General features: G+C 42.1%; 1 protein-coding gene across 1 annotated transcript; it reads left to right on the forward strand.

The window, feature by feature from the left end:
* The first annotated feature begins 4,085 nt into the window (after positions 1 to 4,085).
* Positions 4,086 to 7,184, forward strand: p2ry1 (purinergic receptor P2Y1). Its single transcript, XM_068317668.1, has 2 exons — positions 4,086 to 4,450; positions 4,777 to 7,184. Exon 2 carries the CDS (start codon positions 4,800 to 4,802, stop codon positions 5,862 to 5,864), a length of 1,065 nt encoding a protein of 354 aa, XP_068173769.1. The 5' UTR covers positions 4,086 to 4,450; positions 4,777 to 4,799; the 3' UTR covers positions 5,865 to 7,184.
* Positions 7,185 to 26,185: the final 19,001 nt, after the last annotated feature.

Consider the following 26,185-nt stretch of genomic DNA (forward strand, 5'->3'; position numbering starts at 1 on the left):
TGTACCCAACTTCTGATGGCTACTTTCAGCAGGATAATGCACCATGTCATAAAGCTGGAATCATCTCAGACTGGTTTCTTGAACATGACAATGAGTTCACTGTACTCAAATGGCCTCCACAGTCACCAGATCTCAATCCAATAGAGCATCTTTGGGATGTGGTGGAACAGGAGATTCGCATCATGGATGTGCAGCCGATAAATCTGCACCAACTTTGTGATGCCATCATGTCAGTATGGACCAAACTCTGAGGAATGCTTCCAGCACCTTGTTGAATCTATGCCACGAAGAATTGAGGCAGTCCTGAAGGCAAAAGGGGGTCCAACCCGTTACTAGCATGGTGTACCTAATAAAGTGGCTGGTGAGTGTATATACAGTGTGTGTATGTGTGTGTGTGTGTGTGTGTGTGTGTGTGTGTGTGTGTGTGTGTGTGTGTGTGGTTATGTCTCTCTCTCTCTCTCTCTCTCTCTCTCTCTCTCTCTCTCTCTCTCTCTCTCTCTCTATATATATATATATATATATATATATATATATATATATATATATATATATATATATATATATACATATATATATATATACACACACACACACACACACACACACACACACACACACACACACACACACACATACACACTGTATATATATGGTTATAAACTTAGCTGCCAGGAGGGTGGGACTGAGAGAAGAATCTGTTGGGTGTTTCGGCACCACAGACAGCACTATTGATTTATCAATACAGAGGTAGGGTACTGATATTTCAGAACAGGTCAGGACTAAAGATTCTAAATTGGAACAACCTTGGTTAAATTAAGGATTAATCACACTACATTGATATAGCGCAGCAGCCTTCTACCAATATATTCACTATCTCTCCTCTGAACATGTCCAAACCATCTGAGTCTGGACTCTCTCACTTTATCTCTAAAACCTCTAACATATGCTGTCCCTCTGATGTACTCATTCCTGATCCTATCCATCCTGGTCACTCCCAAAGAGAACCTCAGCATCTTTATCTCTGCTACCTCCAGCTTTGACTCCTGTCTTTTCCACAGTGACACTGTCTCTAGACCAAACAACATCGCTGGTCTCACCACAGTTTTGTACACTTTTCCTTTCATTTTAGCTGAAACTCTTCTATCACATCACACCTGACACTTTCCTCCACCCGTTCCATCCTGCCTGTACACGCTTCTTCACCTCTTTTCCACACTCTCCATTGCTCTGGACTGTTGACCCTAAGTACCTAAAATCCTCCACCTTCTTGATCTCTTCTCCCTGTAACCTCACTCTTCCACTTGGGTCCCTCTCATTCACACACACATGTACATTTTCTTACTACGGCTAACCTTCATTCTTCTCCTTTCCAGGACAAACCTCCACCTCTCTAGCTTCTCCTCCACCTGGTCCCTGCTCTGACTGCAGATCAAAATGTCATCATAGTCATGGAGATTCCTGTCTAACCTCGTCTGTCAGCCTGTCCATCACCATAACGAACAAGAAGGGGCTCAGAGCTGACCCCTGATGCAGTTCCACCTCCACCTTGAACTCAGCACACCTCACCACTGTCTTACAGTCCTCATACATGTCCTGCACTGCTCTAACATACTTCTCTGCCACTCCAGACTTCCTCATACAATACCACAGTTCCTCTCTGAGCACCCTGTCATAAGCTTTCTCTAGATCTACAAAAACACAATGCAGCTCCCTCTGGCCTTCTCTGTACTTATCTATCAACATCCTCAAAGCAAATACTGCATCTGTAGTACTCTTTTTTGGCATAAAACCATACTGCTGCTCACAAATGCTCACTTCTACCCTTAGTCTAGCTTCAACTACCCTTTCCCATAACTTCATTGTATGGCTCATTACCTTTATTCCTCTGTAGTTGCCACAACTGTGCACATCTCCCTTGCACTTAAAGATGGGCACCAGCACACTTCTCCTCCATTCCTCTGGCATCTTCTCACTATCTAAGTCAGAAACTCTGCTGCCACCTCTCCTATACACTTCCAAACCTCTACAGGTATGTCATCAGGACCGACTGCCTTTCCACTCTTCATCCTCTTCATTCCACCACCAAGTCTCCTTATCGACTTTCCTTCCAGATGAAACACCAAGTACTCTCCTACTTGTCTCCCTGATCACATTAGCTGTAGTTGTCCAGTCATCTGGAAGCACCTCCTGGCCACCTAGAGCCTGTCTTAACTCCTTCCTAAAAGTCATGCAACACTCCACCTTTTTCAGCTTCCACCATTTTGTCTTCTGCTCTGCTTTTGCCCTCTTCATCTTCCTCACCACCAGAGTCATCCGACACCATCCTACACTGTTTGGCTACACTCCCGCCTACCAATACTTTGCAGTCGCTGATCTCCTTCAGATTACACTGTCTACACAAGATGTAGATAGCTAGATAGCTAGATAGCTAGATAGCTAGATAGATAGATAGATAGATAGATAGATAGATAGATAGATAGATAGATAGATAGATAGATAGATAGATAGATAGATAGATAGATAGATAGATAGATAGATAGATAGATAGATACTTTATTAATCCCAGAGGAAATTGTATATATCCACTGCTCAGGCATTACATAACAAATAATACTGGATAAACACCAGGAGAAAAAGAAACACTGACATCACAGGACATACCACAAGACATACACTACACTAACAGACACATGCAGCACTAACAGGACTTATATACTAAACTATAACTAAAATATAAACAGTATAAAATTAAAATATAAACAGTATAAAAAATAAATTATATATATATATATATATATATATATATATATATATATATATATATATGTATATATATATATAAACAGTATACATTAAATTAAAATTAAATTAAATTAAATCCATATTCAACCCCGTGCTGACCTCGCCACCTCCCCCCGCTCCTCCTGAGAGAGTCATTGTACCCCCTGATGGCACGGGGCACGAAGGGGGACCTCAGCCTCTCTGTGGAGGCGCTGTGTGACAGCAGTCTGCCGCTGAAGGTGCTTCTCTGCTGGCAGAAGGTGGTGTGTAGGGGGTGCCTGGTGTTGTTCATGATAGCCTTAACTTTAGACATGGTCCTGCTCTCCAGAAGCATATCCACAGAGTCCAGGCTCAGCCCGACCACTGAGCCCGCTCTGTGGATGAGTCTGTTCAGACGGTCCATATCTCTTTTCCTGGCCCCCCCACCCCAACACACAATGGCGTATGACAGCACACTAGAGACTACGTACTGATAGATAGATAGATAGATAGATAGATAGATAGATAGATAGATAGATAGATAGATAGATAGATAGATAGATAGATAGATAGATAGATAGATAGATAGATAGATAGATAGATAGATAGATAGATAGATAGATAGATAGATACTTTATTAATCCCGGAGGAAATTGCATAGAACATGAGAAGGAGCTTAGGACAGATGTTGAAGGAGTCCAGCCTCCTCAGGAAGTACATCCTGCTCTGCCCCTTCTTGTACAGTCTGTAGTATGTATGTATGTAGTATGTAGTCTACCTGTGTGCTCCTACCACCACTCTTATAGTTCACCCTATGTTCCTGCCTCTTCTGGAAGAAAGATTTTTTTATGTTGAATGCCCTTCCTGCCCAAAACCCTTTAAATTTATCTGGGTTTGGGGGCTAGCTTGCAGTTGCCACTGGCTTGTGACCCCTGTCAGGCTTCAGATGCCGGGGATTGAAACCAGGGCAGCATACATGTGCACTTCATCCCAGCTAGTGCTTCTTGAAATGCTTCCCATTTAAATCATAATATATGATTTGCTTCTTCGCACTCTTCTATATAACTATCAGTGTATAAAATCTGTGTTTTTCCTGTGATATTGAGGCTACCATTTCCGGTGTCCTTTGAAAATAGTGATGGAAAATGGTACATCCTTTTAATTTCCTTCTTTTCTCCTGATAACACCAGTAGCTGTAGTTTGACTCTGGCGCAAAGACACACACAAATAAGAAAACAAAAAAAAAGATCATCTGATTTTAATACATACCCAGGCAAGTCATACATACTCAGGGTCAAACGGGGAGGAGAGAAGAACAGAGCGCACTTGAGAAGCGGGAGTCGCTCAGTGGCTCCGCGCTGCGCGCACCTCCCCTCTCCGCAGCGCGCAGAGCTTTCCTCTCGCTTCACGGAGTCTCGTTGGGATTCCTGCTCCTCTCGCCAGACTCCGCAGCTGTGTCTGTGGTCTCACTCTTCCGCTATTGTGGGGAAAATCATCGCTCCCCTTTGTGGACGAATCGACCACAGACTTTTTTCGTGGAAAGGATATTACAACTTTTAAACAATTCCCAACGCCATAATGAGACTGAATGAAGACACCTGACGGCTGGTGGCGCGCCATCCGCATGTCGAGTGAGATTTTTGACAACTGTGAAGGCTGCGGGAATGTGGAATACAGATCTCTCTCAATGGTGAGTGTTATATGTTTATCACTTGTCTAGCTCTATTTCTCTCTGCTTGTGCATGTATGTGTCTGTGCATGCCAGTGTGTGTGTGGGTGGGTTGGTTTGAGAGAGAGGGGGGGGGGCACTCCAGTGTTTACTAGGTTGTAAGCAGACGTTTGCCAAAAATGAAGTTTGAAGCTTAAATGTGGATTCTGTGAATGCTGGTTCGGAATCACAGAAATGTCCAATCAGCTGCCCCGGGATGTTAAGTCTGTTATTGTTTGAGATGTTTTGATACCAGATTAGAGCATAGACATGACATATTTCCAATATTTTATGTCCCTCTCATGCAGTGATTGGTCCTGCCCCTGAAGCCATGACCTCCTACCTGAACCTGACCTCCCTGCTGAATGTAACAGATGTCCACAATCATACGAAACAAGGATGTATCCTGACCAAGACAAGTTTACACTTCTACTACCTGCCCACTGTATACATTATTGTCTTCATCACGGGGTTGGTGGGCAACAGCCTGGCAATTTGGATGTTCGTGTGCCACATGAGACCCTGGAGCAGCATCTCTGTCTACATGTTCAACCTGGCCCTGGCTGACTTCTGCTACGTCCTCTCTTTGCCCTTCCTCATCTTCTACTACTTCAACAAAACTGACTGGATATTTGGGGAGGCGCTGTGCAGGTTGCAACGCTTCGTGTTCCATGTCAATCTTTATGGGAGTATTCTGTTTCTGACGTGCATCAGCGTTCACAGGTACACCGGTGTCGTGCATCCGCTCAAGTCTCTTGGCCGACTGAAGAAGAAAAACGCGGTCCTCACCAGCACCTTGGTGTGGGTGGTGGTTGTCATAAGTATGTCTCCCATCCTTTATTACTCCAGGACCGGCTCGAAGCCTAATGGAACCACTTGTTATGACACCACCACTGTGGATGAATTATCAGGCTATTTCATCTACAGCATGACTCTGACTGTGTTCGGTTTCTGCATTCCCTTTATTATTATATTCTGTTGCTATGGCATGATCGTCAAAGCCTTAATCTATAATGACATGCACAACGCCCCGCTGAGGCAGAAGTCCATCCACCTGGTCATCATCGTGCTTGTCGTCTTCGCCGTCTCCTACCTGCCTTTCCATGTGATGAAGAACCTCAACATGAGGGCTAGGCTTTACTTCCAGAGCCCTGACATGTGTGATTTTAATAATTGGGTCTACGCCACCTACCAGGTGACACGGGGCCTGGCCAGCCTCAACAGCTGTGTGGATCCTGTTCTTTACTTTCTGGCTGGAGATACCTTCAGGAGGAAGCTCTCGAGGGCTACGAAAAAACCCTCCAAAAAGGGCGAGCACGTCCTTCAGTCCAAAAGTGAGGAGACGGCTCTCAACAGTCTGGCTGAGTATGTGGAGAACGGGGACCGTAGACTGTGATGGGACACATTTGTGTCTCATCATGGCTCTGGATCTGTATAGATTTAGATTTCACAACACAGGAGGAATGGATGCTCTGGGAAGATTGAAGGCTGCGTAAAACTGAATGAAATATATGTTAAATGCTCCATATTTAAACAATTGATAATCATTGTTATCTTGCAGCCTATTGGTGTTAATAAGCTGTTGTACTGTATCGTCTCGTACATGTATTGTTCACTTAATCTTAGAGCCACCACTCTTCATTTGTATTGAGTAGTTAAGGTAGCCCAACTTTGGGGCAAAATTAATTTCCTGACAAGGCAAAATGGGCTAAATAGGTTTCCCTTGAAACTGTAATGTTCTGTACATTAATTTCTCCTGGAAGTGGATGAATAGCAGCTCCTCCAGCTACTGAACAGAGACTTAATCAATATCTATTAAGCAGGTAAGAGCTTGCAGTTAAAGGAGTGTAAATAAAAAAAGTAAATGCACTGAACTCAAGATTGCTGCAATGAGGTGCAGACACTGAAATGCACTGTGACCCAGGAGTTTCTGCAAAGAAAGGCTATCTATCTATCTATCTATCTATCTATCTATCTATCTATCTATCTATCTATCTATCTATCTATCTATCTATCTATCTATCTATCTATCTATCTATCTATCTATCTATCTATCTATCTATCTATCTATCTATCTATCTATCTATCTATCTATCTATCTATCTATCTATCTATCTATCTATCTATCACTCCTCATTTCTTTCTCCATCTTCTGCCCAGCTACTTTTTCCACTTTCACAGCTCTGACGCTGACATCTGTGACGACATGTTAACCCATTCCATACAGAAAAAACGCAGTATTTGCAGCATCTCTGTGCATATGATATTATAATGACTATTTTGTTGATGTATTATACAGGGTGTTGTGATGTTGCAGTTGAAGTTGTGGTGTTAATGTTTATGTCTGACCTTTAGTGCATGAATCCAGAATCAGTGATCTACTGTTTAACTACCAGAGGTTCTATGTGCATCAGGAAAACATAATAGCTGTCAAGTGAGCAGAACAGAAGAGTTTTACATCAGTTTATATGACATACCTAAACCTAAACACAGGGTTGCTCGTATTTTGAAATTTCCCATTTGTATCTGTTGTAGACTCACTCCGAAGAAATGGTTAAAGGATGTCATTTGTACATATTTTACCCAGGATTATTCAATCTGTAACGTATGTATGTAGTAATAACTTTGTGAACATGTAACATGGTCAGATATTCACCATGAAAGGAAGTGAAGTGATGTTTGGGGCCACATGTAACTTTGTCAATAAATTTTGATATTTAAAACAAGGTAGACAATGAAAGAGGATTAAATTATTTTAAGATGATAGATCATTTTAAATCTTTGATTTATTTGCATGTGGAAAAAAGACTCTTGTGAGTGATCAAACACTGTCGGTTTTGGAGACTTCCGTTCCTCCTCCTCTTTTTACCTATTGCTGTTGACTTTATTTGTCGGCACAGCCAGGAGGAAGTCAGGAGAAACGAGGAAGGAATTAAGAGTGGCACCTTTTCCTCCTGGCCTATCCTACAACAGTGTTTGTGTCCATCACAATAGTTTTGGGTTATTGATGCAGACGGGGGGGTAAGGCTGTCGCCAGGACCCTGTGGCTGCACATTGTGGTGGGCACAGGATACAGACCAGCCCTCTTCCTCCAGTGCCCATGAATAAAGACAGCTTTTGAATTACTGGCTTTGAGGTGAAAACTGCATAGTTGGTGTTAGAAATGTGTGTGTTTGTGTGTGTGTCTCTTTGTTAGAGAGCCTAAAGGCAACAGAGACCTTTTTCGAGTAGGTGGCTGCCGTAGCTGTTGTTACAGATTGTTGGTTACTGGGTGTTGTTTCATTATCAAGGAGAGCCAGTGTGACATGAGACATGGTCCACATTAATACTAATATACTGTATGTTCCTTATTGTTTGTATAATATACAGTCTCTGTGCTGTTGCGTACACATGATTGAAGGAAAGAAAGTTGAGATTCAGACAGCACAAGATCAAATCTTGATATGTAGAATGTCAGAATGTTTGTCAGTGGTTCTGCCCTCCCTTCTCAGATGCCTTTTGTTAGTTTTCTCACACATCTCCCTCTCTTTTTCTAGAATTAGAAAGTTTTTCTTCACTGCATTTCAGCACCTCCAGGGGGAATTCTGTTTGAAGAAGTGTTGGGAGGACTTGGTCCACTAACGGAGGGGAACAGAAGGAGGAGTCAAGTGTGAAGAGTAATGGCAGTCGTAGACAACAAAGTTTCTGTTTGTGTTGTCGCCTGGGACTGGGAGTTGGGGGTCCCCCATGGGGTAATCACAGTCAGGACAGCTAATTTAAAATTCTGCTCTTGGAGATTTACGGTGGGAAGGAGTTAAACCACATCCATCACAGGGGCACTGGCAACCACACAAAAACCAATTACAATCGAAATGTCAGTGTGTGGTCCTCGGTGAGGAACCTGTGATATAAACAATGAAAGGACAGTGAGTGGGAAGCAGTTACGTTCCAGAATTCAACACATCTGCTGACACCATTTTCGTGATGCTGCGAAAAGCCACGGGATGCAACGCAAACTGTTCTACATGTAAATTTCCACATTACTGCTGCATCATTGTGAATCGTGTAAAAACATGCATTCTCTTAAAATGCAATTTTGTAATTTCACAAATGATATTTCACTAAGTTTGCAATGCAAAACGCAGATAAGTAAACCAGTCTCATGAGCCATTTGTGAGACAGGTGCAGTGTTTGTACACAGCGAGATCTAGCTTCTAAAAAGGGATAAGAGATGCCAGTACATGTTTTCAACTGTAAAAGTAACAAACACATTACAAAAAAAAATCCCTGTTGTTTGGCTTCACCATAGTGCTGCTGGGATAATTTATCCTTCAGCTGCATTTATATCATCTGCTGGCCCACTTATGAAGAAGATCCACACTCTGATCAAACACTGCTGTCCAGGTAAAGATAACTCATTCCTCAGTGTTAGACAAAAATGTGTGTGAAAGGATTCAGACTGTTGATGCTTGTCCAAATGCAAGCATGCGCTCCTATTGGTACGTGTGTGCATGCGTTTTGTGCAAAAAGAAGTGCTTGGATAGTTGCTTGCCAAGCAAGAAAATGAAAGGCAGCTGCAACCAGTTAGAGTGCATGCAGAAGGACATATGCCCACAAAACACACTCACGCAGAGACACGCTGACACTTGCACACACAAGAGTTGTTGATACAAATAATAATGTTGTGCTCGTCGAGTAGAAGACTTCACACAAGGCCATAGTTTGTTTCTCATACATTCCTGTCATTCACACATCTCAATCATGATTTAATTTCCTGCCCTCACTGTCTGGGGTAACATCTACCAAATAGCACACGTTATTTCTTCCTTGCTGCCATCTCTTGATATGAATCTTTCTGCACTTACGGTCTAGTGCCCAAAGGCTCACCAACTTCTTACCCATCAGTCTGAGCAGAGTTTCAGCTACCACCACCAGAGTGGGATTTTTCTTTTCTTGCTCATGGCAGATGCCCTGCGATCCCAATCTCCCCTACGAGTCTCGCGCTAAAGACTTCTGACAGGCAAGTATCACATATCATATCTTCTGCAATAATCAATTATCTTTGTGTTATTTACTTGTCTCTAATGATTGAACTGTTATCGCCACTGAGTCTGGTCATCAATATGTGAAGCTGGGGCAAGAATTTTCATAAATTAATAGTCTTCACAGATAAATGAAGGAACACACGTCTTTTAGAGCATGCATTACATTTTTAACATTATACTAATCTGTTTATTTTTTAATGTAGCCACAAGAGGACACAAGCCAGTGTCTTATTGTGCTGGTCCCAAGCCCGGATAAATACAGAGGGTTGCGTCAGGAAGGGCATCCAGCTTAAAACGTTTGCCAAATCAAACATGCAAATCAAACCTATGTCTTCCATACCGGATTGATTGAGGCCCAGGTTAACAACGACCACCATCGGTGCTGTTCTGCTACAAGGTGTCAGTGGAAATTGGACTACTGTTGGTCGAAGAAGGAGAGGATGAAAGTGTGTTCGTAGGAAGAGAGAGAAGAGGAATTCCAAGAGTATAAAATAGAATAGAATAGGATAGAATAGAACAGAATATTATTGTCACTATACATGGTATAATGAGATTTGGGCAGCTCCTCACAGTGCAATAATGTAACAGTAGAAAGAGTAAGAATAAATACAATACAAATACAAGTACATACAATCGTTACGCTGAATACCGACTATTTACAGGAGTATACATCGAAATATAAGAAGCGCCATGCCCAGCACGGAGTATTGCATGTTCCCAATGAGAAATTGCACAGTATGTGTGTGTGTGTGTGTGTGTGTGTGTGTGTGTGTGTGTGTGTGTGTGTGTGTGTGTGTGTGTGTGTGTGTGTGTGTGTGTGTGTGTGTGTGTGTGTGTGTGTGTGTGTGTGTGTGTGTGTGTGTGTGTGTGGGTGGGTGGGGGGGTGGGTGGGTGGGTGGGTGTGTGTGGGTGGGGGGGTATCAGTGCGTGCTTGAGTTAAGCAGAGTAATGGCTTTTGGGAAGAAGCTGTTGTGGAGCCTGTTTGTTCTAGTTTTGAGGACCGTGTATCGTATGCCTGAGGGCAGCAGGTCAAACAGGCCTGAACCGGGGTGGGATTTGATAGGACTGAAAGTAGGGACGTTGAATGTTGGAACTGTGACAGGAAAAGGTAGATAATTGGTTGACATAATGCAGAGGAGGAAGGTAGATATACTGTGTGTCCAGGAGACCAGGTGGAAAGGTAGCAAGGATAGAAGTTTAGGAGCAGGGTTCAAGTTTTTTTATCATGGTGTAGATAGGAAGAGATGGAGTAGGAGTTATCTTGAAGGAGGAGTTTGTTAGGAATGTCCTTGAGGTAAAAAGAGTATCAGATAGAGTGATGAATCTGAAGCTAGAAATCGAAGGTGTGATGTTCTATGTTGTTAGTGGGTATGCTCCACAGGTAGGATTTGAGCTGGAGGAGAAGGAGAAATTCTGGTTGGACTTTGATTAAGTGATTCAGAGCATACCTAGAAGTAAGAGAGTTGTCATTGGTGCAGACTTCAATGGACATGTTGGTGCAGGAAATAGGGTTGATGAGGAGGTGATGGGCAGGTTTGGTATCTGGGAGAGGAACGCAGAAGGACAGATGGTAGTTGACTTTGCAAAAAGGATGGAAATGGCTGTAGTGAATACTTTCTTCCAGAAGAGGCAGGAACATAGGGTGACCCATAAGAGTGGTACTAGGAGCACACAGGTAGACTACATCTTGTGTAGACGGTGTAATCTGAAGGAGATCAGTGACTGCAAAGTAGTGGTAGGCGGGAGTGTAGCCGAACAGTGTAGGATGGTGTCGGATGACTCTGGTGGTGAGGAAGATGAAGAGGGCAAAAGCAGAGCAGAAGATAAAATGATGGAAGCTGAAAAAGGTTGAGTGTTGCATGACTTTTAGGAAGGAGTTAAGACAGGCTCTTGGTGGCCAGGAGGTGCTTCCAGATGACTGGACAACTACAGCTAAAGCAATCAGGGAGACAGGAAGGAGAGTACTTGGTGTTTCATCTGGAAGGAAAGTCGATAAGGAGACTTGGTGGTGGAATGAAGAGGATGAAGAGTGGAAAGGCAGTCGGTCCTGATGACATGCCTGTAGAGGTTTGGAAGTGTCTGGGAGAGGTGGCAGTAGAGTTTCTGACTGGGTTGTTCAACAGGATCTTAAATAGTGAGAAGATGCCTGAGGAATGGAGGAGAAGTGTGCTGGTGCCCATTTTTAAGAACAAGGGAGATGTGCACAGTTGTGGCAACTACAGAGGAATAAAGCTAATGAGCCATACAATGAAGTTATGGGAAAGAGTAGTTGAAGCTAGACTAAGGGCAGAAGTGAGCATTTGTGAGGAGCAGTATGGTTTCATGCCAAAAAAAGAGTACTACGGATACAGTATTTGCTTTGAGGATGTTGATAGATAAGTACAGAGAAGGCCAAACGGAGCTGCATTGTGTTTTTGTAGATCTGGAGAAAACTTATGACAGGGTGCCCAGAGAGGAACTGTGGGATTGTATGAGGAAGCCTGGAGTGGCAGAGAAGTATGTTAGAGCAGTGCAGGACATGTATGAGGACTGTAAGACAGTGGTGAGGTGTGCTGTAGGTGTGACAGAGGAGTTCAAGGTGGAGGTGGGACTGCATCAGGGATCAGCTCTGAGCCCCTTCTTGTCCGTTATGGTGATGGACGGGCTGACAGATGAGGTTAGACAGGAATCTCCATGGACTATGATGTTTGCAGATGACATTTTGATCTGCAGTCAGAGCAGGGCACAGGTGGAGGAGAAGCTAGAGAGGTAGAGGTTTGTCCTGGAAAGGAGAGGAATGAAGGTTAGCCGCAGTAAGACAGAGTACATGTGTGTGAATGAGAAGGACCCAAGTGGAAGAGTGAGGTTACAGGGAGAAGAGATCAAGAAGGTGGAGGATTTTAGGTACTTAGGGTCAACAGTCCAGAGCAATGGAGAGTGTGGAAAAGAGGTGAAGAAGAATGTCCAGGCAGGATGGAACGGGTGGAGGAAAGTGCTGTGATAGAAGAGTTTCAGCTAAAATGAAAGGTGTACAAAACTGTGGTGAGACCAGCGATGTTGTTTGGTCTAGAGACAGTGACACTGAGGAAACGACAGGAGTCAAAGCTGGAGGTAGCAGAGATAAAGATGCTGAGGTTCTCTTTGGAAGTGACCAGGATAGATAGGATCAGGAATGAGTAATTCAGAGGGACAGCACATGTTAGAGGTTTTGGAGATAAAGTCAGAGAGGCCAGACTGAGATGGTTTGGACATGTCCAGAGGAGAGATAGTGAATATATTGGTAAAAGGATGCTGAGTTTTGAACTGCCAGGTAGGAGGCCTAGAGGAAGACCAAAGAGGAGGTTTATGGATGTAGTGAAAGAGAACATGAAGGTAGTTGATGTGAGAGAAGAGGATGAAGAAGACAGCAACAAAAAATAGTAATGAAATAATTTAATAAAATAAAATACATAACATAAAATATTCCCAGACATTAGACTACTAATTTGAAGCCATCAAAAAAAAAGTATTTACTTGGAGTATTGAAATTTTATAAGGCTCCTATTTTTTTACAATTTGACATGTGAAAAAAAAAAAGTTTTACTTTGACAAATCTGATTCTAGAATTAAGAGGATCTTTACGTAAAAAAAAATTGTTATACAGTGAATCAAACCACCTCTTTCCTTCAATGGAAAGGGAAATGAGAAATCCCTCGTCAGGGGTGCAGTAGGTGTAGCAAATATGTGCTCTCTATGCACAGAGGCTACAGAGGTGGAAGGTTCATTGGTAGCTCAAAACAAAATCTATTCAATATATTTTTAAAAATCCTCCTCATGATTGATTTTTAGCACTCTTCAAGACAGACTTCACAAAGTGCTGTGCAGTAAATGCATTTGGTATGAAATATTTAGCAGCCACCGTGGCAAACACACAAGCAGCAGCATTTGCAACAAATAAAATCAATAAAAAGTAAAACATGTTGAGACAAGTGTGAACACCTAAGGAAGTATTGAGAAAAATCTTTCTTATGAATTGAACAACTTAAATGCTCATATTTCAAATCAATATTTTGGTATCATTGAGGTATCCATGCACAGATAAATCCACCAAGATGGAAAAAGGATACATATTGAATCAATAAGAATAATAAAAACAATACCAATATCCGAAATTCATGACACAGGTTTGCCTGCTTTTGGCAGTGAAAGCCATCTGAAATGAGAGCTTCTTCGGGGAAAGTGTTTGTCTTGGCCTGCTTTGATCGCAAGAAAGGACCTGACGTTAATCATCTTGTCAGACATTATGAATTGGTTTGAGGTCGTTTTTTTCTTTTTTTTTTCTTTTTTTCAAACTCCAGCTTCTAAAGCATGTGTGGACAAGCAAACAGAAACTAAATGGTACTAATCTTGATGTTGAAGTTGTAAGCTTGATAATGAATGGTGACTAACGTCATTTCAAACAGCAATATGACTTGCTGTAATGCTTATTGTTTGGACTGCTGCCAGTATTAGATTGGTAGTGTCTGTGTGTGTGGGGGGGGGTGTAGGTATATAAACTCTATATATAATAACGATATAGAGGAAAGACTGTAACAGAGCAGAGAAAAGTCATTGTCATTTTTCAGCTGCCATCAGGGTTATGATCAATATCTTTTCAGCCATGTCCATTTAGAATCTTGTCAATTTTCTGCATTCCTTCAGTCTCATCATTGATCATCTGAAAAGGCAAACCTTCATCTTTGATTTGATACAATGCAGGCCACGATGATATGATCAAGCAGTTCACTCCAGCATGAGAGGAGGATGTTTGAAAGACAAAAGAATAGTCTGGCCTGGTTGCCATTTCAGCAACAATTTATATTGTTTTTAATTATTTCTGTCCGTTCCATGCAGTTGACTGTACATAAATAAACATTATTAAAGGTGTGGCTGTTTTCTTTTTGACAGATATTAGATTAGAAGACTTTTTCTCAGAGAACATCACAACTAGTTGACAGGACTGTTGTCAGACACAGAGCAGACGAGCTGGCCAATCTGATAACAGTTATGAAAAGAGCCAAGCTCTAAAATGAACTGAGGTTGAATGAAAGTGTGCCTGCTATTTGACAGGATAGGGATAAGCCAGAATAAGACAAGGTGTGACAACAGGAAACTGGGGACTGAAGCTTTATTAGCTGTGTTGTACAAAAATTTAAATACTAAAGGAGAAAAAGAAAAACAAAGGTTAGGTTTATGTTAGTACCAGTATAGATATGACACTGTGAAAATACTCCCTCAAAAATAAAGTTCCTGCATTCAAAATGCCGTGTCTATAGAAATGTCTCTTACCATAAAAATGCAAGTATCAAAAATACAAGTCAATATGTATATGACTTTTTAAGTTTTCACTGTGCATTTAGCATTTTGTATATTACATTTTAGCTAATTAAATGACTGTGGGGTAATTTGATAGCAATGCATCATATTCTATAAGGTGTGATGCAATTTTAAGAGGTATAGGAGTTTTCTCCACCGTGTATTTAATCCATGTACAAGATATATTTATACATTATTCAAAATACTGAGAAAGAAAAGGATGTGAGAAGAGGTGTGAGAGAAGAGGATGCAGAAGACAGGGTTATATGGAGACAATTGATTCGCTGTGGCAACCCCTGAAGGGAAAAGCCGAAAGGAAAAAAAGAAGATTCAAATGCATCACAGTTTTTGGAACATGATGGTCTTTGGACAGAAAGATGCAGGAAAGAAACTGTGACATGAAAAATAATCCCGTTATCAAACACATGTAATACTATGGTCTCCTCTGAGGTCACATTTGTAAAATTTTAAAAAATGGTTTGGAAGTAAATTTACAGTTAAACACATACATCCTCAATCACATGATTACCTTGTCAGGCTTCCCTACAATATGCTGCTCCAGCCTCTCTATGTCTAATATCTGCAGCTCATTGCAGTACACCTGAAAGGCAGAATATATTAGTATGTTGAAATATAAGTTGTAATATGAGATCAAGGGCTGTCCGTCATAAATCCAAAAGGAAAACAGCTAAAGATATGTGCCAGGCCCAAACGTACCATACTATTAATAAGGTCTGAAACGCAATCCACCCAAAACAAAGTTAGACTAAAATTAAAGCCGTGGGCATCTTCTGAAGACAACTATTATGATTGTGAGGACAACTATAATGGTAAAAAAGACTGAGCATGAAAGAAGATGTTTAGTTCTAAGGTTTTCCTGGCTGGCAGCATGGTTGACGGTTGTGAAATGACTGCGAGGGATGATAAACTATGTACTCCACCAGGAGTCCACTGCTTTTATCAGCTGGTAGCTGAGCCTGCCTGCTGCTTCAACATGGGGCGGATGACAAATCACAAAGTTCTGTCCTGGCAAATTTTATCAAGTGCTTCATATTCATGGAATGAATGCGAGTTTGGTGTTACAGGAAATAGGAATAAGATGAGTGTGACAGTGAGCAGGCTGTAGGTATATCTTGATATACAGCTGGTGAATAATGGAAATATTGACCAAACAAAACATGACATTTACAAGTAAAGTGAAAGGGCACATTTCATTTACAAGTTCACTCCTCTTAACTTCAGGTTTGCTGTCGTGCAGGTCTACAGTAGAGCTTCTGTAATATGAAAAACATAAGCCTCTATTTCTGTAGGGGATTAGAAGCTGAACATACACACACTGCACATTCTGTGATGCCAACTCATATCTATTCAGATATGACTTGAATGGTGTTCATTATTCTGCTCTCACATTCATCTGCACAGCGTATGGGTTCATAATTATCTTAAAATTCTTGAGGCAAAGTACAATGTTGAGATAGTGATTCACCTCAGTAATTCTTTTTAATGGGTCGTTATATATTTCACCACGTTTAAGAAGCTAATACTGCACTGCTCCACTGTTTATTTAACCACATTAGTTCTGCTGTGCAGTGAAATTACTATGTATTATTAAAGTTTAAGAGATTGCTAATATTGAACATGGTTGATATTAGACCAGGAGGAATATTTTGGCCATGGGTCTTGATCCTGTCCCTGTGGACAAACATCTTCTTCTAGCTCCCTCATATAAAGCAAAAAACATGCAACACAGGTGTATTGGTTACTACATTTTTTTTGCATGTTGGAATACGAATAGCTCATTATTTAATATTGTGAATTGCTCTCAGTCTCTCTATGCATCAGTCCTTTATGAAATGGAACTTGTCCAAGTTATACCAGCTAGGAGAGGCTCCAGTCCCTCTTGTTCCTGCAAGAGAAAAGCAATTATAGAAAAAGGATACAGTGTGTCCTCGCACAGTTGCACATCAAAGCTCGCGACTTCACCTCATTTATTTGGTAGGCAGTCACGTGATATCGTACACACATTCTGTTGGCTGACGTCATTCGGAAGTGCGCTCGGTTATGTGAGTCTCGGACTTACGTGAGACACAAAAGTGCTTTAGACAGTTGATAAGAGTGTCGGAAAAGGTAATACAGATTGGGGGTGGTTTAATATTAGTATGCAGAGGGTCATAAACCGTAAATAACAAGATAAATAGTTTGTTGCTCCAAAGACGCCATATGGCATCTTTCCATTCAGTGACGTAACACATGGCTGGCAGCCAAAGGGTTAATGTGAGTCTAACTTACCCGAATTGAAATCTGTTCCTATAATTTTATTTTTTATACTTCTTTATCTCAGCGCTTCTTTCCTCACAGAAATATTGTGCAGCTGCAGGTAATTAAACACAATATTCTGAAGTGTTTAGTTATCTGTTTAATTCACTTATTACCATTACCACTTATTACCATGTGGTAATGGTCATAAGTGAATAGTCTTTTATTTATGACCTATCAATACCATTAATAGGAAAAGACAGTTGACAGTGAGAGTCCCACAAAGTGATAAATGCTCTATGATCCTCTGCAGGAATTAGGTGCTGGTAAAAATCATACTGTATCTGAATGTTGGTATCAACTTTCTCTTAAAAGTATTTAAAAAGAAAATTAAAAGCTGAAACAACTAATTAAATACTGCCGTTTTGAATATTTATGTGACCAATCAAAGCAAGGAAAACATTTTTAAGTTGAAATGGAATTTTCTGAAAGTGTGATTCAACTGCCTCAAAGACAGCTTTAAGTTGCCTTGTCATTCAGTGCCGCCCTTATTTTGCCACTTTCCCTGTCTATCATGTACATGTGTACTGGAGAATTGTGTGCAGTCTTTCCTTTGTTGCCTGATGTGTTCTGGCATTCAATTGTTAATGATCCACCAAAGATAAAGCTATGTAATCAACAATCGAGCTTCCCATGGAAGGAGTGTTTTCCTTAGTCATTAGAAAGAGACACACCTCGCACGCTTCGCAGGTGGTGCTTGGTTGTTAATTGTATTTTATCACTATAACATTGTTGGCTTAGGTGTGTTTAAAGCATGGAATGTACAGAATGATGGTCCTGTCATTCATCCATCCATTGTGTTTCAAATGAGATGATCACAATCGTCTGGTCTACAACCAGGTTCGTACGCCCCAGATAAGACAGCAACTTATTGCGGGGCCACTGGTCATGGAATTTCCTCATCTCAAGTGACACAAAGATGGGAAAACAAACATAGAACATGGAATAAAAACATTCATTTGACGTTTAATATCATAATTATGTGCTTCCACATCTAGAGCTTTTCTGCTCCTCATGGGACCGTGCTTTTGCTTTGACTTCTGCTGACATTAGAAATGCATTGACTATATTTTACACCACGCGTAAAGGCTTCTCCACAGCATGTATTTGCACACTCCTCCAATAGAGAAAGAGTTGATCAGCATTGTGCTTTCTCCTCTCAAACAAATAGCTGACAGAACAGCTTGCCCTCTAAAACTGCTTCACACGTCTAAAGACTGAGAATTCATCAGACAGACGTGAACATAGCCCACCAAATTAAAGCTGTATTTTTACTTCCAACATCTACTTTGTGGGATCAATTCAATCTGTGAACTCTTCTTCTCCACCACTAAGTCAGCCCTTTCTCCCATCCTTAACCTCCGGTGATTTGTCTTTCTCGCTCTCTCTCTATCTACACAACCTCCTTTCCTTTTTTGTAGTCCTCTTTTTTCTCCCCTTCCGACCTTGTTGTTTAGTTTCTATTATCCTGTGCTGCTTGGTTGTCTCACCCTATTAATTTTAGCAGCTCAGTCTGCGTGTGCGTGTGTGTGTGTGTGTGTGTGTGTGTGTGTGTGTGTGTGTGTGTGTGTGTGTGTGTGTGTGTGTGTGTGTGTGTGTGTGTGTGTGTGTGTGTGTTTCTAAGAAGTGGTTGACAATGTAGGACCATTGCTGCTACCAAATGACTGCAAGTGATTAATGGTCTGGCTTAGGTGAGATGAAAAATGGCAGCACACATACGTTGCATCAACGCTACAGCTGCAAAGTATATAAATACACTAACCTTGCATAGGTGTCCTGTTCATATATTTTCTGAAGACGTTTGCCCGACTGGACAAAAACAGACTCTATAGTGAGACTCTAGCAGACCCCAGGACTCATTTGAGCCACCCCCCATTCCTATAATCTCATCCTACAACCCCACTCTCAATGACTCAGGAAAGACGATAAATAAAAATTAATATACTGCTATTGTGAAAGTGAAAGTGTCACTCTTAACAGCTTAAAATAAAACTGGATCACAATCCTAATTTATAACTTCTTACTGGTTGCTCAGTGTGTGTGAGTGTGTGTGCACATCTGAAAGATGATCCACTTGTCCTGGATTCCCTGCTAAATTTAGCAGAGTTACTGTTGTCATGTTTGAGCTGTCACAAGCATGTTGCCCTAAGGGAAACTCCCCACATGCTGCAGGCCTGAATACCTGTTGCTTCAGCCTGTTACTCTCATACCACATGAACGGATGCTGGTTGAATATTGTTGATCCAGCAGGAGTCAGCTCTTGAGTCATGGAGGCTGAACAGTAAAGTCCACTGGTGGATGATTTTTTTTCCCCACTAAATAAAACAGTTATTGAAGGTGCTTTAGTTAGCAGTCTTTAATTCCAGTTTTCAGTACATGTCATGAATCACCAACATGTCACTCTGTCGCTACATTCTGGTATGACAGAATCACAAAAGACATGATGACATGTCACCATAGGAAGACTATGGGTGTAAATAATGAACGTAACTATTAACAACTAATTATATGAAGCTTGATTTTCATATTCAGAGTCTTTGTGTACATGACGGCTTCACCCCTCCTACTACTACACAAGGAAAATTCCGATGTAGAGTTTTGGTCAGTGTAACATTGCACCTCTAAAGTTGCTACTGGACAGTTTGAGCTGTCACTATACTTCAGTCAGGAGAACTCTCTCCTGACAGAGAAACATGAGACAATAAATTAATAAATAAGAAAGCAATCTGATTTATGGTGAAACAGAGTGTCTAGATCCCGACAGGAAAAACGCCAATAAGAGAAGCCATCCAATGATTTAGAACTTCTGGTATGAAGCAGACTTCACCCCCAGGAATCTAGACACTTTTGTTGGTGAGGAGTGGAGCTCGATGGATAATATGGTGTTAAAGCCTAACATAGGCAAAAGCATTTGTGATATAAAGAGCATACACAGAGAAATAGTCCTAATGTCTGATCTTTCACTGAGCTGAGCTGAATTTTTCTAATGTGTTTGATATTGAACAGTTACAATCTGGATGATTACATCACTTTTCTTCAAGGGAGTAGATGAAGGTGCTTCCAAGCAATACCAAATATTTTAGCCTTTCAAAGCTAACATGACAGTGTCACGATATGCTGATAAGTTGCCTCCCCAATAACACTCCCTTGCTCTGTTTTCTGGTTTTCACAGTTCAGACAGGCCGATTGCTACAACAGTTTCACATCATATCAGGAGGTGCCTTTAAAGCTCCTTCTGGTAGGAGAATTTCAGTGGAATCCTGCAGTGTGTGATGCCCATTATTTCTGTATATTGTACTGTGTGCATGTTTGAGATTCAAGACAAGATAATTTGTTAGGATTCTCAATTTGTGTGTGATGAAACCCAATTTTAAAATCCATAAGGATTCTGAAGCTCCTATGGTGTGCAGCCAGCATTATAATTGGCACCATGCTTTCCTGATTATAGTGGATTCAAAGATTACAAAGTGCACCCTCAGTGAGGATTAATATGATCAAATACTATTACAGTCGTACCTTGAGGTACAAGTTTAATTTGTTCCATGAAATTCATAAGTAAAACAACTCGTAAGCCAAATTGCTCGTAACTAAATTTTTTCTTTAGAATAACTAAACTCATTTTAATCCATTTTTTCCTCATAAAAAAGCCCCAAACTACAAAGCCCCTTAGGGGACATGTAGAAAGAAAAAAAAAAAGGTCCATCTTTGCGAGATCTCGCAATATTTTTGCGAGATCCTGCAAAACTTTTGCTGGATCTCACAATAACTTTTATGGGATATCACAAATCTACAGGTGTATATACATCCGGGCCGTTTTGGCTTTATGGAGAAAAAACACACCCATCTCCTTACAGAATCATTTTTCAAATGTCTCTGGCTTACGCTGATTTCAAAATAAAACGCAATAAACCACTCATATGGATTGGTGTCCTCCATTGTTTTTCTTCGTAAAGCCAAAATGGCCTGGAAGTATATATACGTGTAGCTTTGCGAGATCTCGCAAAAGTTATTACATGAAAGATATGGACAGTGACCGCTTGTATCTCAAAAAACTCATATGTTGAGTAGCTCATATCTCAAGGTACTACTGTACGTGATTTAGACAGAGCAATGAGGGTAAATAATTGTGGGTAATGCACCCAGAAATGTAGCTGATTGTGATGTGAAAAGATTGATACCACCTGGACAGAGTTAGCTTAGATTAGTATTAAGACTAGAAACAGTGAGAAACAGGTGTCGACTCTCACCACTTTTCAACTCCCACCTCCGGGGGACTTTTTACCCAGATCCCAGAGGAGGTTGGGGACATTGAGTCAGAGTGGACCACGTTCTCCACCTCCATTGTCAAAGCCGCTGACTAGAGCTGCAGTCGCAAGGTCTCTGGTGCCTGTTGCGGTAGCAACACCCCTACTTGGGGATGGACACTGGCGGTAAGGGATGTTGTCAGGTAATAGTCTTTTTGAGTGTTGTTGAATAGTGGTACTGTGGAGGCAGCTGTCGGTTATAGGCAGGTCAGGCGTAACTTGGCCTGAGTGATCATGGAGGTGAAAATTTGAGTCTGGGAGGAGTTTGGGGAGGCCGTGGAAAAGTCAGTCAGCCTCGAAGAAATTTTGTCAAACCTTCCGGTGCCTCAGAAGAGGAAAGCGGTGCACCAATAAAAGTGTTTACAGTGGAGGTGAGGAGCTGCTGACTGAGGATATTGCTGGGCGGGGGAAGGAATACTATCCAGATTTCCTCAATCCCATTACCATGTCTTCCATTGAAATGATGAGGTCTCAGAGTAGGACTTGTCCATCACCTGAGCTGAAGTCACTGGGGTGGTTGTCAAGCTCCTCAGTGGCAGGGCTCAGGGGGTGGATGACATCCACCCCTGAGTACCTCAAGTCTCTAGATGTGCAGGAATTCTCTATTTGATGCATCTCTGTAACATTGCACGGCAGTCAAGGACAGTATCTCTGGATTGGCAAACCGGAGTGGTGGTCCCATCTTTCAAAAAAGGGGAGCAACTATTTTACAGCTCCAACTACAGGGAGATCATATTTCTCAGCCTCCCGGGGAAAGTGTATTACAGGGTTCTGGAGAGGAGGATTAGATTGACAGTCAAACCTCGGATTCAAGAGGAACAAAGCAGCTTTCGTCAAGATCATGGAACACTGGACAGCTCTTCCACTCTCTATCAAGTTTGTCCAACCACTCTATATGTGTTTTGTTGATCTGGTTAAGTCATTTGACTGCATCCCTTGTGGTATATTGGGGGGAGTGCTCCAGGAGTATAGGGTTCAAAGTCCTTTGCTAAGGGCTGTCCAATCCCTGTATGAGAGAAGCCGAAGGTTGTTTCAAATTTGTGGCAGTAAGTCATACCTGTCCCAGGTGCATGTTGGACTTTGGCAGGACTGCCCTTTTTCACTGGTTTAATTCATAATCTTTATGGACAGAATTTCTATGCGCAGCCAGGGGCCGGAGGAAATCCGGTTTGAGGACCAAAGTATTTCATCTCTGCTTTTTGCGGATGATGTCCTGCTGGCTTCATCAAACCTGGACCTTCAGATTGCACTGGAGCGGTTTGCAGATGAGTGAAACAGGAGTGGGGTGAGGATTAGCACTTCAAAATTTGAGGTTCCCAACCAGAACGGGGGTCTGCTCCTGTCCAGTGGAGGAGTTCAAATATCTTCAGGTCTTGTTCACGAGTTGAGGAAGGACGAAGCGTAAGATTGACAAATGGATCGGTGACCCTCAAAACGTGACCCTCTTGATTTACTGGTAATTCGACTCTCACCTATGGTCACAAGCTTTGGGTCATTACCGAAAGGACTGGACACAAGATACAAGTTGAAATGAGTGTCCTCTGTAGAGTGGCTGGGCGCACCCTTGGAGATAGGTTAAGATGCTCAGTCACCAGGGAGGAACTCGGAGTAGAGCTGCTGCTCCTCCAGAGCAGCAGATGTCAGAGCGGAGCCAGCTTAAGTGATTAGACATCTGTTTCAGATGCCTCTCGGACGCTTCGCTGAGGAGGTGTTTAGGGCATGTCGTACCAGGAAAAGGACTCTGAGAATACCTAGGACATGCTGAAGAGACTATGTCTTTCGGCTGGCCTGGGAAAACCTCGGGAACCCCCGACCCCAAGAACAAGATGCGATGTCTGGGGAGAGCGAAGTATGGGCATCCCTGCTTAGATTGTTGCTTTTGCAACCAAACTGTGGATAAGCAGTTGAAGATGATTAGATGGTTGGATTTTTAAAAACAGTGCAGATTCCAGTCCCAAGTTACTTACACATGTGAATATACAGCTGGCCACTTCTCTCCATGCTACATCTGCTGGTCTGGAAGAGGAGTCCCTGTCTGGCCTTCTCTTTTGGTAAAAATAGCTCCCCTTGTGGCAACCAATATAACCCACCCCAGAAAAAGTCTGTGTAAGTTCTCAGTTATCTAGGTCATGGTTATCCAAAGCTGTTTAAGTCAATCCACTGGACGTTAAGGAAGTTCTTGATGACGTTATGTCTCTCATCTAAGAGACTTCTTCAGCCAGAACTGGAGAAGTCTCTTAGATGAGAGACAAAATGTCTTCAAGAACTTTCTTAACGTCCAATGGATTGACTTCAACAATCCAAGAAAAAGTTATTATGCTTTACTTGTATCTGGGCTAAACGACCTGGTCTGTGCACCCCAAGCGGTACCAGAACAGTGAGGCTACAAGGTTGCTTAGAGCTCTATGCCTGTGTGACGGATAAGATAAGATAAGATAAGATAAGATAAGATAAGATAAGATAAGATAAGATAAGATAAGATAAGAGAAATTTCCACTATTACAGCAACGGAAGGTAGTCACAGAGAAAAGTAAGAATAGAATACAGTCAGCAAAAAAGATAAATTAAGAATCATACAAAGTAAAGAAGTAGAAATTAAATAATACAAGTGAAGACAAAATTAGAACATACATACATACAAACAAACATTATTAGAGATATGCAATTTACAATTTACAAATCTTCACTGGTTTCACAGATTTGTACTGGGTGTTTGATTGTGTGAGTGTGGTAAACTGGGAGTCATGCTGTTTATGAAGTCTGACAGCTGCAGGAAAGAAAGACTTGCGATCGCGTTCCTTCACGCATTTTGCGTGAAGCAGCCTATCGCTGTAGGAGCTCTCCAGTGCTGTTAAAGTGCCCTGTAGGGGGTGGGAGTCATTTTTCATCACGTATGAATGGTTAGAAATCATCTTCCACTCTCACTGTACCACCACTTAGTCAAGGGGGCATCCTAGGACAGAACTGGCCTTTTTAATCAGCTTGTCCAATCTCTTGCTATCAGCTGCCGTGATGCTGCTACCCCAGCAGGCCACTCCATAAAAAAATGGCTGAAGTCACCACAGTGTCATAAAAGTTCTTGAGGAGTGCCCCATCCGCTACAAAACACCTCAGCTTCCTGAGCAGTCTGCTCTTACCTTGTTTGTACAGTGCAATTGTGTTGTGGGTCCAGTTCATTGTTGAGGTGAACGCCCAGGTACTTATATGACGTCACCACCTCAATGTCTGTTTAACAATGTCACCAGGCAGAGTGCTCGACTGCGGAAATCCACCACCGACTCCCTGGTTTCCTTGTGTTGTTCTGGGCACCAGTCCACAAAGTCCTCAGTCAGTTCACTGTACTCCCTGTCGTCCCCATCGATGATCACAGTCACAGAGTCATGAGAGATCTTCTGCAGGTGACAGATGGAGGAGTTGTAGGAGAAGTCTGCAGTGTAGAGGATGAAGAGGAATGGAAGCAGGATGGCAGTAAGTCAGTTCCCTGCCATAGGCCCGCACTGCAGACTACCATGTCTAACACACAGTCCTGGGTCCTCACTAATTGTAGGCAGATGATGAGTGACTCCAAAATCCACTCTGTGAGGTGATGGTCCAACTCAGTAATCAATCTCCAGCTCCATAGGGGAGGCAGTGCCGCAGTTGGTAGAGGGGGTCATTCAATGATCACAGCATTGGCAGTTTGATTCCTGTTCCCACCCACTCACCCATGATGCCCAGTCTAGGGGTGTCTGAGTAACCAGGAAAAGACACCATCTTTCCCAAGTACCTATGAACCACAAGGACAAATGGTTGACGGAAATAAGAAATTGGGAGTTCTTATTTACAAGAATTAAAGAGATGTCAAATAATATGTTGAGTTAAGCTTCAGGTTGGACTAATGCCAAAATAACAAACAAAATGATCCTATCTGAAAAGTAAATAACTAACCTACCAGAAAAAAATCTTACCTCCCTAACTAGGTAAACAGAAGAAAAATATGACTAGATAAACTAGCAGTCCAACCCTGCTTCTCAACAAAAGTTAAGCAATCCATAAACAAAGTGAAATATGGCTGGTTAAGAGATGAGGAGGATGACATCTGCTGCCCCCGAAGAACTGCCATCTTGGCTCATGATATAGCTGGTTAGACCATGGCGTGACCAATCAGAAGAAAGAACAGGTACCCTCCTCCAATCACCATCGGGCAATGGCACAGGCTAATTTGCATGGGAGACAATGAGCGGACAAAAAAATAGGGAGCAAGGGGACAACCCCAACACACACACAACACTAGTTGTGACACACCATTGAAGTGTGAGCTGGCACTTGGAGGTACCAGCTCACCCCCTGAGTACTGTCAAGGTGCAAAAAACTCCCTAGTATCCTGAGCAATAGTGGGCAACCAGAAACACTGCCTAATGAACTGTAGAATTTGTTGGACTTCAGGATGACACATTAACTTGGAGGAATGTCCCTATTACAGAACACAGTAGAAAAAAAAACAGCTGGTGTCTTTGTGCCTCTTTTACCACTGACTCAATGGCCCAGGTGGCCGCACTCACCACACAGGAAGGAAGAATGGTCTTGGGATCCACTGGACCAGACGAGGGAGAGTAGATCCTGGAGAGAGAATTTGGCTGGGTGTTCCGTGTTCTAGGTTGGTAGGACAGGGGGAAGTTGAACCTGCTAAGGAACAGGGACCGGCGAGCGCGAGGCTTCAACAGATTGGCAGATTGGAGATTCTTTCTGTTCATCCAACTGAGGAAGGGCAGCTCCAAAAT

This window comes from Antennarius striatus, chromosome 6 (genome assembly GCF_040054535.1).
Source record: "Antennarius striatus isolate MH-2024 chromosome 6, ASM4005453v1, whole genome shotgun sequence".
Taxonomy (NCBI): domain Eukaryota; kingdom Metazoa; phylum Chordata; class Actinopteri; order Lophiiformes; family Antennariidae; genus Antennarius; species Antennarius striatus.

Excerpts from the sequence above, each read along its gene's own strand:
- p2ry1 (XM_068317668.1), top strand. The coding sequence starts at position 4,800 with ATGACCTCCTACCTGAACCTGACCTCCCTGCTGAATGTAACAGATGTC.